Source organism: Lupinus angustifolius, chromosome LG11 (genome assembly GCF_001865875.1).
Source record: "Lupinus angustifolius cultivar Tanjil chromosome LG11, LupAngTanjil_v1.0, whole genome shotgun sequence".
Taxonomy (NCBI): Eukaryota; Viridiplantae; Streptophyta; class Magnoliopsida; order Fabales; family Fabaceae; genus Lupinus; species Lupinus angustifolius.
The window spans coordinates 10,681,304-10,693,803 of record NC_032019.1 but is presented as its reverse complement, the minus strand read 5'-3'; the positions used below and the strand labels follow the sequence as shown (position 1 = coordinate 10,693,803).

General features: G+C 34.2%; 1 protein-coding gene across 1 annotated transcript; it reads right to left on the bottom strand.

The window, feature by feature from the left end:
• Positions 9,441-11,887, bottom strand: LOC109360003 (reticulon-like protein B14). The gene is made up of 5 exons (XM_019604736.1): positions 11,713-11,887; positions 10,915-11,095; positions 10,174-10,303; positions 10,011-10,080; positions 9,441-9,752 (listed from the first exon to the last, which is right to left on the bottom strand). The coding sequence occupies exons 1-5, from the start codon at positions 11,792-11,794 to the stop codon at positions 9,583-9,585; spliced, it is 633 nt and encodes a 210-aa protein (XP_019460281.1). The 5' UTR covers positions 11,795-11,887; the 3' UTR covers positions 9,441-9,582.

Genomic DNA, 12,500 nt, shown 5'->3' with positions numbered 1-12,500 from the left:
ACCTAGGAACATGGTAAGGATTCCAATACCACACATCAGTCAATGCTTTGTGAGTGGTGGTACCGGACACTCTAGAATAGTGGCCATCGTGGAGGAAGAAGGAAAGGAAGAAGAATCGGAGTTCGTGTACTTGTGTCCCCCAGGCACCGGCTTGAAGAATTGGAATGAAGAGCCATATGCATCAGTTACTTTAGAATCAAAGTAATAATTTTATGTAATTTTTTTAGCCATGTCCAAGGCTGTTAGACATTTTTCATTTTATGTTCTTTTCAATTATAAGTACTCATTTGTTTTAGTATTTCCATTTAAATCAATAAAGATCAATCTTTTCGATCAGATTTATGTGTCTCTTTTGCATTTTTTTCTCTATTACATGTTAAAAGATCAGAGTAAGACAAAACACAAAAATAAATAAAATAAAAAACCAAATCCATGGGGATCTGACATAGTCATCCCCACATTGCAGATCCGATAGCGACTCTGAAACTGAGGGCCATGTTAGTGCGCCCTCGCCTAGCCCTGACCAACCGGTTCACCAAGTAGAAAACGACAGTGATGATGATGAATGGGAGGCCTCCCCCGAACTGCTCAGATCGGTTGAGCAAGAAGCTAGAGAGATTCAACCACACCAAGAGCCTATCGAGCTTGTCAACCTAGGATTTGAGGAAGACAAGAAAGAGGTGAGGATGGGCACCATAATGGATGGTAAGGAGCGAGAATGCCTAGTTCGACTTCTACATGAATTCAAGTACGTCTTTGCATGGTCGTATGAAGAAATGTCAGGGCTAGATCGAAGTATAGTAGAGCACAAACTACCACTAATGCAAAACTCTAGGCCAGTAAAGCAGAAATTGCGAAGAATCAAGCCAGAGATCTCCCTAAGGGTCAAAGAGGAGGTAGAAAAATAGTTAACCGTTGGGTTCGTTAAAGTGGCTGAATATCCAGATTGGGTAGTCAACGTGGTAGCTGTACTAAAGAAGGGAGGAAAGTTGAGAATATGTGTTGACTACAGGGATCTAAACAAAGCTATCCCAAATGATGATTTTCCGGTGCCACACATAGATGTTTTGGTTGATAGCACCGCCGACCATGTCCTTTTCTCATTCATGGATGGGTATTCGGGGTATCATCAGATCAAAATGGTGCCAGAAGACGTAAACAAGACCACATTTATTACCCCATGGGGTACCTTTTGCTACCAAGTCATGTCGTTTGGATTAAAGAAGGCTATGGCTACATATTAAAGAGCCATGTTTACCCTTTTCCATGACATGATGCACAAGGAGATAGAGGTCTGCGTGGATGACATTATCTGTAAGTCCAAGATAGAAGGAGAACATATAAGTAACTTGAGGCGTCTGTTTGAGAGACTACGAAAATATCAACTTAAGTTGAATCCAACCAAGTGTAGCTTTGGAGTGAAATCAGGCCGAGTCTTGGGTTTCATAGTCAGGCAAAATGGTATCGAGGTGGATCCGGAAAAGGTGAAGGCCATAATTGAAATGCCAGCACCTCGAATAGAAAAAGAAATCAGGGGATTCTTGGGAAGATTGAATTACATCTTTAGGTTCATTTTCCAACTAACTTCCACATGTGAACCTATATTCAAGCTCCTAAGAAAGAATCATGCGGTGAAGTGGAACGATGACTATCAGTCAGCATTTGAAAAGATAAAGCAATACTTGATAGCACCTCCGGTATTGATGCCTCCAGTTCCAGGGCGACCCTTGATTCTATACCTCACTGTACTTGACGAATCAATGGGTTGCGTCTTAGGGCAACATGATGATAGTGGAAGAAAGGAGCAAACCATATACTACCTTAGCAAGAAATTCACAGCTTGCGAGATAAAATACTCCTTGTTGAACGAACTTGTTGCGCTTTAGTTTGGGCCTCTCGCCGGAGTACATGTTGAGTTACACCACTTGGTTAATATCAAAAATGGATCCTATCAAGTATATTTTCGAGGAGCCTGTACTCACAGGAAGAATTGCCAAATGGCAGGTATTATTATCTGAATATGAAATCGCCTATGTCACACAAAAGGCAATAAAGGGAAGTGTTATTGCTGACTACTTGGCCAATCAACCCTTAAATAAACTGGGGCATTTGGGGTATGAATTTCCAGATGAAGATATCATGGCCTTATCCGATGAATCAAGAGAAAAAGAAAAATCGACCCTAGTCTTTGATGGGGCCTCCAATGCATTTGGACATGGAGTAGGGGCTGCTTTGGTGTCTCTAATAGGGAAGTTCATTCCTTTTACTGCAAGACTATGTTTCGAATGTACAAAAAATGTGGCAGAATATGAGGCATACATTTTGGGACTAAAGGCCGCTATTGACTCAAAAGTCAAGGTCCTAGAAGTATTTAGGGATTCCGCTCTAGTAATCCATTAGATAAAAGGCGAATGGGAAACTCGGGACAACAAATTGGTGCCCTATAGAGACTACATCCTGGAGTTGGTTAACCAGTTCGACCAAGTAGATTTCTATCACATCCCTAGAGAAGACAATAGGTTGGCCGGTGCATTGGCAACTTTAGCCTCAATGTTCCATGTTGGTGGGGACAACTTACTACTCTTTCAGATAAGAGACAATACTGAGCATGCTTATTGTAACGTAGTCGAAGAAGAACCCGATGGAAAACCATGGTATCATGACATAAGAGAGTACTTGAGAAATCAAGCTTACCCTCCCAATGCTTCATAAAATGACAAAAGAACACTCACAAGACAAGCCACAAACTTCTTTTTGATTAGAATGTCGTATACAAAAGGAATCATGATATGGTATTTCTCCGATGTCTGGAAGCCAAGGAAGCTCAAAAAATGGTGGAAGAAATGCATGAGGGAACTTTCGGAACCCATGCGAATGGACATGCTATCGCTAAGAAAATCATGAGAGCAGGTTATTTCTGGTTGACAATGGAGACTGACTGTTGTAATCATGTGAAGAAATGCCACAAGTGCCAGATATATGTGGATAACATCAATGCGCCTCCGAATCTTTTGAATGTCTTAACGTCGCCTTGGCCATTTTCTATGTGGGGAATGGATGTCATTGGTCCTATAGAACCAAAAGCTTCTAATGGATATCGATTCATCCTAGTCACCATAGATTACTTCACCAAGTAGGTAGAAGCAAACTCTTATGCTAGTGTGACCCGGAAGGTAGTCTTTAGGTTCATTAAAAGAGATTTAGTATGTCGATATGGGTTACCAGACCAGATCATCATTGATAATGCGACCAACCTGAACAACAAGATGATGACCGAGATGTGCGAGAAATTCAAAATAAAACATCATACATCCTCGCCATACAGACCAAAAATGAATGGAGTCGTAGAAGCAGCCAATAAGAATATCAAGAAAATAGTCCAGAAGATGGTTGTGACTTACAAGGATTGGCATGAAATGCTACCATTCACCCTACATGGTTATCGTACTTCAGTCTGCACTTCTACGAGGGCTACTCCATACTCCTTGGTTTATGGTATGGAAGCTGTTCTTTCACTTGAGGTAGAGATCCCATCTCTAAGAGTATTAGCCGAGGCTGGTCTGAAAGAGTCAGAATGGGTTCAAGCTAGACAAGATCAGATGAATATGATAGATGTCATGGACAATTGTACCAAAAAAGAATGATGAAGGCATATGCAAAGAAGGTCCGACCATGCCAGTTCAGGGAAGGAGATTTGGTGCTAAAGAAGATCTTTCCAATCCAGAAGGACAACCGAGGAAAGTGGGCTCCAAATTATGAGGGTCCCTACGTAATCAAGAAATCTTTTTCTGGCGGGGCCCTAATCCTAACAGACATGGATGGGGAAGATCTGCATCTCACCATAAATTCAGATGTAGTAAAGAAATATTATGCCTAGAGGGTACTTCCAAAACAAACAAAAAAGAAAAAGAAAAAAGAACATTCATGCATCGATCGCAATATTTTTATTTACCGTTTTGCACGAGGGAGAATGATGTAAACAAAACCCATATGGTGTAGACCTCAGACAGGTCGTTTGGATGACACAAGGCGTTCTTGATATTCCAAAACACTAAGAAGATATCCCTAGTCACCCCTTTGAGCCAAGACGATATGAAAGAAGTTCATTCGAGAAAGAAGCACCTTTAAAATATTGTGAACCTGGGGAAAGGGTAATTTTCCAATAAACATTCACAGAGAAGGATTGGAAATAGGATTATGGAGGTTATGGAGGAATGTGGGATGGGAAACACATTATTTGAGCCATATATCTATTCTTTGTTAGCCACTAGCCAAGCCACGTTACAAACTCTAAAAGTCCTTGTTGAGAGTCGAACGTCTGAGGTACACATCAGGGCATAAAGTAAACTGACTCCAAATAAGTTGGTGCATATCTTTTTCAAAACTTTTACATATTGTGATCCTCGCATGAATAAAATAAATAAAAAATAATAACAAAATGTTTCAAGGGCCCGTTAAGTTGAAAACCCAAAAGGGAGACTTAAACAAAAATTAGGGACGCTAAAAGAAAAGGAAGTACCTCTCAAAGCATTGTATGTCAATCAAACATCGCCAGAAACTGGGGTAGAATTTTGGTTGGTTCAGGAGAATGCATCAGGTAACACAATCCCCTTTGAAGAAGTCAACGTCAGAGTTAGAGAGCTGGAGCATATTATAAATGGCTCAAGAAACCCATCAAATAACATCAGTCTCCTCCAGAGGAATCAGTAGTAAGACCGAAAAATGGGGCAGATTTTGTTAAAAAATATATATTCCCTCAAATTGGGGAAATCTCGAAATTAGTCATAAGGTTTGGGTTAGGGTTTTGGCTTAAGACGAGCTTGTATGACCTTCATTTTCAGAAGGAGGAGACGAATAAATTTGGTTTTTATATATATGCTTATGTATCTTTTAGTATGCAAATCATTTTCCAATAAACAAAAATATAAAATTTACAAGATTGATCACAATTTTCAGTCCGTCCTGATGCATGGTGCTTAAAGGCAGAAAAGGGAGACACAAACACGAACCTCGACAAAAGCAATATCCCGATCTCTTTCCAAACGTTAGCGGGTATAATGTTTAGGGGTGTTGCAGAAGCATTATACGGCTTTCCAATAAGCATAAACAAGCATGCATAATCATATCATTCAAAGCATAATCATATCTATATACGAACTTCAACATAAACCTCATGCTTCACAAACTAACCATCACATATAACCCATTTACAAAAATATTATAGTCATGCATTCGAATTGTGCATTTTCTGCATCTTAATTACTTAAGGAATCACCCTAGAACCACCTAGTTGGTTACATAACATCACAAAAGGCAATCGTTTGGCAGCATGGGTGCCTCAGCAAATCCCTGAATCGTTTGGCAGCACGGGTGCCTCAGCAAATCCCTGAATCGTTTGGCAGCACGGGTGCCTCAGCAAATCCCTGAATCGTTTGGCAGCACGGGTGCCTCAGCAAATCCCTGAATCGTTTGGCAGCACGGGTGCCTCTGCAAATCTCTGAATCGTTTGGCAGCATGGTGCCTCAACAAATCCCTAAATCGTTTTGGCAGCATGGGTGCCTCAATAAATCCCTGGTCCATCACGACAAAAGCGGGAACTGCCTCAACAAATCCCTGGCTCATCAGCAAAGCATTGATATTCTTCATCAAAATTCGATATCTTCACAATGGCATTTTTCTGAGCCTTAACAAAAATAGCGTTCATTTCTTTACTGGTTACTTACCATGATATCTTTCAAACCTTGGTCTGTTCGCTATCAGGTAAGTAACAAGTAAAGAGGGGCAGTTGTGAACACTCAATTTTTGTCTATCCCAGAAAAAGCCCAAAACGTTTGAATTGAAAATAATAGAACATTTTTACTTAATTTCAATAAATAAAAATAATTAAAAACATGTTATGGAGGAAATATAATGAATGATAATATTAAATTTATGTTGACAAAGTTCTTATATCTAAGTGATCCTAAAATCCAAAACAACAAAAGTAATAAAAATGAATTAAATTAAAACGGGTCCTAAAAAGGCATATAATCATTTTCCTAAGAAAAAGAAGGAAAATAAATTTTTATTATTATTATTTTGCTTTTCGAATTTTATAAATAAAAAATTTTATTCGAATTTACAATAAATAGTATAGGTGGCATATTATAGATATTTCTTTTAAATGCCAAATAATTAATAAAATGGGTTATTATTTTAATTTTTCGAAAATATAATTTTAAAATAATTTAATCCTAACCAAAGATATTTTTATATTTTATTTTTCTTAATTAATTCGGATAGAAAATAAATTCATAAATCAATTTAAAATATTTTGTAGAAAAGATATAAAAATAAGAATAAAATAATAGATAAATATCAAGTCAAATCTGACTTGATGGGTGGTTTAAATCTCATAAAAATAGTGCTAATGGGCCAACAATAATAGGTTTCAGTTAACAAAATTTAAGGGATTGGGTTAATTAATTTCATTATAAATAGGTGGGTTGTGAGGGATTAAAAGGGGGTTCAAAAATTTATTTTAGGGGAGAAAGCTATAACATTGCATAAGAAAAAGGGGTTATGTGAGAGAGAGAAAAACACTGTTGGTGTAAGCGATCCAGTGCAGCCGTGATCATCGCAGCACTGTGTACTCGCCGTGTGTAGCCTTGCCAACTGTTGGATTTGCATAACGTTGACTTCATCGCGTTGACCAGCGGATTCGCCCAATCACAAGGCGAAAACGCATCATGGTCACACTGTAACGCGTCGCACCGGATCATCACCCGTGGAGAACACAGGATATGCTACAGACACACGCACCATGGAACTTTGTGCACCTTCCTGAGCCGCCATTCATGACGCGCCACGTGTCCAGGCGCAATAATCCTACCATCTCCTCCAATCAGCGTCTGACGCGTGTCACTCCTTATTTCAATCAGTAACACCAGATCCAAGCTCTCACAAGGAAGAAATAAAATACATTCTTTGGCCCAATTAGGTACTTTTTTTTGCTCTTTTCATACTTTGATCTTATGTTTGATTTAAACATTAAAATGTGGAAAATAAATTTTCATATTAACGATTTATTAATTATCATATAAAGTATAAAAAATATATTAGATATAAAGATGTGAATATTTAAGGATAATGGTTAAGCATAAAACAAATAGGATCTCATTACTTTTATGATGAATTAGCAATTTGTTTTTTTATTTATTTTTATTTTCTAATATCTGATTTTTATTTCTTCTCCATAAATAATGTCCAGATTGAAAGTAATTTTAATGATTAATTTTTTAAATATATTAATTTTACGAATTTTGATATATATTGATTGTATTTATCTCTTTTTATCCATTAATAAATGAAAAAAATGTATAGAATATCTAAATTTATCTTAAAGTAGACCTTCCAAAAATCTTTTTTATATATTTTAGTGTAAATACTGTTTATATGTTTAATTAAATATATTTGGTGCACCATAAAAAAACCAACCCTGCAATTATTATTTTAAAATTTACACTCAGCATATTCGTAAATTGCACTTGTACCTAAAATTTAATAAACATTAAAAATGTAAAATAAATAACTTTAATGTATTCTTTGATTAAAATCAAGTTATGTCTTAGTCATTTAATAATCCATAAGAATTTCAATTTTTTATAAAAACTTCAAACCATGTCTATATAAAAATTTATTTTTCAAAAGGAAAAAAAAATAATTTTGAGATTTAATCAAAGATGGAGAGAAGGTCGCTCCGGAGGCTTCTTTCTTCTCAGATCATCTTCGAAAGGTCGCACTACGTCGCTTCTTTTCAATCGATAAAATCTCAAAATCAATTAAATTCCACTTTCTTAATAAATAACAAAGGGTTAATTAGATAAAAAAAACTTGTTATTCATCATAAATAAGAAAAATAGAAAAATCTTGTTTATAACATACAAAACTTGCAAAGTATATTTTTGTCTAAAAATACATTTTCTTTAATTAAAATACACTCAACCAATAAATCATTTTCTACTTAAAGAACTACATAAGCTTTGATCCCCTTAATAGATGTACGTAGTACCAAAGTCAATATTGTCAGACTCAATAATAAAAATAATTTTTTCCTTCTTAATAATTGATTAATTAATCCGACAATTTAATAATAATAATAATAATAATAATAATAAATTCATATTTTTTAATGAAAGGTACCGCTTAAAGCTGGCGGATAGGGCGCTAATACCTTCCCTATCTTGTAACCGACTTCCGAACTTGGATATCAAAAATCCAAAAGTCTAAGGTAATTGGGCTTAAAAGATTTTTCTACATTTTTAACTATAAAATGTAGTGACGACTCTAAACAAAGTCGTGCAACCGAAAATCGGGGCGGAATAGATATTTCAAAGATACTCCAAAAATGAAGAGATTATCTTCTATCAAGTACTATTGGAGATAAATTGGAGACTTATGACTGCAAAACCAAAAAGAATAACTCAAGCAGAGTCAGAGTTTATACGTTATAATGCAGAGTAATGCAATTGTTTAAGGTTGGTTATTTTTGTTCATGTGTTACTGTAAAGGGGTGTGCAATTTGATGACTATGTAAATGTAAATGATTGCAGTCAAGTGGTAATGAAAACTATGTGCAGATTATAGAAAAAAATTGTTGAACTAACTTTGTCGTTTGTTTATACAATTGGAAGTTTATGAAATACACTATGCTTATCACTGTACTGTTTGTCACCCCATGAGTCATTTCTTCTAATTAGTTAGAAAATGTATTTAAAATTTAATAATAAATTTTTTTTTAACTAATAAGAGAAAATAACATATGGAGACAGAGTTTTTGGGATATAAGATGTGCTATCATGCTTATCCCACATTGTGTAATAAGGTTATACATAATTCCTAGGAAAAATAAAGAATGGTGTTACAAATTATCTTTCTAGTTTACTTAAAAAAGATATTGTGAAGCTTGATTTAAAAATTTGGTGGTAATAAAAACATTTTTTACTTCCCTACTATTGCATTGTAGTTTAAAATATTTTATGTAGAGTGAGGATCCACTTACTTCAAGAGTAAAAAACTTACTCCTCAACCTAACTATCAATTTTATGCATATCTAATGGTTTAGATCGATTCACTAATTCAAACTATTGAATTTTCCTAGAATTGATGGCTAGAATGGAGAGGAAGATTAAAACTTACTCCCCTCCACTTTTATGTATTAGAGTTGAAGGAGCAAAATACCAACAGAGAAAATAATTGAGAGAAATACAATATTTCTAAAGATAGAAAAATTAATCACTCACTAAATTCTTTAAAATAATTTCAGTGTCCATGGAGTTTTTATTTAGTATGGTTTGTAGTAACTATATATATAATTTTACCACAAGTTGAGAGGTTATTTTAGAATTTGACTTAGATATGTCAAATTCAAATATTATTGGGTTGATATGCTTTAAATAATATGAATATTTAATTACTCCAACATTTTCATTTCATTGAAATAAGTATCTTATAGGAACATTCACATAACATGAAACAATTTTGCTATATGCCAATTAAACTAACAGCTTCATGTATCTTATTCTTCAATGGCAGCTCCAAACTTCATCTGAACTTCTTTTCTTTCACAGGTCCTCTTGGAATTTTGTTCAGAACTTGAGAATCAAATTTCTTGAACAATCTTCTCAAGTCTTGGTTTCCTTTGCTTGCAAGATAATCCACCTCATATTCATACCGCTCATACATAAGTGGCAAGGTTATCAGGCATAGAAACACTGTACAAAAAAATATATAGCATGATTAACAATTAATAATAATAGTCGGCTCAATGCACGAGGTTCTCATTTAATGAGATTTGAGGAAGATAGATATACTACTCCATAAGTGAACAAATTGTTTCTAGGATTTGAACTGTAATACAATCACTAAACATTAACCTTATCGTTGTGCCAAACATGGTTAACAATTAATTATGCCCATACTATAAACTTGATGACTATGACATGATAAATTGAGCTTGTTTGGGATCTTACTGATATATACAAGATTCAAAGTGTTGACATAAGTCCCGACTTCTGACATGATCCAAAGAGAAGTGATTGTCTGAAATTAAATCAGTTCATGTCAACTCAGAGATTAATTAAGAATTTTTTTTATGGGAGATATAAAAGTGATTAAGAATGGTTTCATCAATACCACAAAGAAGAGTGTCAGATCTTTTCCAGTTGAAATATCATAAAATTTCCTCAAGAACCAGTTGAGTTTTTTACATAAGAATCTAAAGGTAGATTCTTGGATTTCAAGATCATAGACACTTGGACAGTTCCTGCAATGTGACAAATTGATATGCATTCCACAAATTATTAAACAAGGCCTTTAAATTAATTAAGAGTAAACTATTGTTGAAAACATTTTAAAACAATAATCTACTTCTAGAAATATTAGTTATATCAAATTGATAAGTTATAAGTTTTGGCCATCAAATAACATTAATTATGTTACAATATAAAGTAACTTTTTAGATAGTGTTTGATAGATATGTTAAATCTGGATAAAACATAAGATAAGAATTTTGTTCTATATTTGGTTTGTTTTATAAATAGTAAAAATTGAATATTTTAATTTGAAAGAGGATCCACTTACTCCAATAGTAAGTTAAGAAAACTTACTCCACATCTTAGTCGTCTATTTTAAGGAAATCCAATGATTTGAATTAACAAGTAAATCTAAACCATTATATTTGCCTAGAATTGATGGATAAGATGTGAGCTAGGTTTTTTAAACTTACTTCTTGGAGTGAGTGATTCTCTCACTTTTAGTTTTGTTGAATGATTTAGGTAACCACTTTATCATTTGGAAACAAAATTGATGTAATAATCTTTTGATGTTCTGAAATATTTCCTTAACAGGATAATAATGGGTCTAAGATTATATTACCAAGTGATTAGTCCTGCTGCATTATACCAAACAAAGAGAATTAGCATAATGGCTATGAGGATGTGACAGAGTAAAGTAACAAAATGGTATTCGACCACTTCAAAGAGAAACCAAATGATGGAGAACCCAGCTAAGACTGCACCTGCTAACTTTTTGTCCTTCCATAACAATATTTCAGCAACTGTAAAATCAGACCAACCAAACATTAGAAAGGACAACTTTTAGAAAGTAATGGAATGTTATGAGAAATTTGGGAAATTATTGCAGGAGTGTTTCAAATACATCCAATTTTGAGAAATCATTGCATTATATTCTAACATAATAATTGGTAGTATTTGAGCAATTATTGCAAGGTTATTTCAAACACTTTTAGTGATATATGGCCCTATCAGATTCTTAGGTATCTTATTATATAAAAGGTTCGATGCTGTGAGTGAGAGCACACACCTCCACAGGTTAATTTTGAATTTTTTTTATCAAAGGTTAATTTTGAATTTTTTTAATCCTGACTTATTTAAGCAAAATTTTCTATTTAGTGACAATAAGTTCATAAAAATTATACTTTGTCTATGAGCCTGTAACTTTTTCAGAAAAATAAAACTAGGTGTTCTATAATTCAATGTCAATAATATTTATGATGCCACAAAAAAGAAAAAACCTCTCATGAGAGGGACTCATCAGCAATTCTCAAATAGTAGAATTATTTTTACCCGCAAAAGATGTTTCATTAAAGTAGGAAGAAAAACAAGACGGAAAGTGCAAAAGAGTTGAACATTTAAAAAAAATAAGAAATCTTACTCTTTCCACTGCCAAGGACAGCATGCAGCCTTTGGCGGCCAAATAAATGTGTCTGGGGTGCAGAGGAATTGGAAGTTGGCATGGCTACAAATTCAATTATAGAAACTATGCTTAATATTTGATGATTGACTTAAATCAATTTCCTAGAAGTGTTGTTATTCATAGGACAAGATGATGAGGCCTATATATGTGTCCCAATGGATATTGTGGTTCCAAGCTTTGTAACTAAGACAAAGACATTAACTTGTTGCATATAGGGAAAGGTATGGCTTTGGCATGGCCTTCAAGTTTTATTTTCACGTGCCCAGACAGCAATCAGATATATAATTTGTTCGAGTCTAAAAGTATGTTTAGTGTAAGCTAAGTTCACCCGTCATTAATCATGTTATTTGTACCAGTAAAATTAACCAAAGGTAATATTGTATATGGTCAAAGTATGAGATTTAACTCATGTGAGCAATACTTGTTAGAAAGAACAACTTCAATATTCTAAAAGCATTAATCCTTATGTAAAGGGTGGGAAGATATCCTACAAATATGAAATAACAATAAATAAATATTTTAGCTTGAACATCATATATTTTCATAAAGACAATTCTATTTAAGTCGAATAACTAGCTAATTTACAAATTACTTCAAATTAAGTATGTAAAGTAGTTGTATTCCGATGAAAATAAGTAGCACGTTATTTTATATTCGTACATACATGTCATATCAATGTTAATGCAGAAAACACTTTCCTTTTTTTTTATATGTGGTTCAAAGTTGTTACTAACAATCATAAATGA

What these genes read in the sequence shown, in the direction of transcription:
- LOC109360003 (XM_019604736.1), bottom strand. Translation starts at nt 11,794, where the DNA reads ATGCCAACTTCCAATTCCTCTGCACCCCAGACACATTTATTTGGCCGC. An exon ending in GCAGCAGGACTAATCACTTG is followed by an intron (nt 10,304 to 10,914) that starts GTAATATAATCT and finishes GTCACATTGCAG; the next exon opens with GAACTGTCCAAGTGTCTATG. An exon ending in TTTGAATCTTGTATATATCA is followed by an intron (nt 9,753 to 10,010) that starts GTAAGATCCCAA and finishes TTTTTTGTACAG; the next exon opens with TGTTTCTATGCCTGATAACC.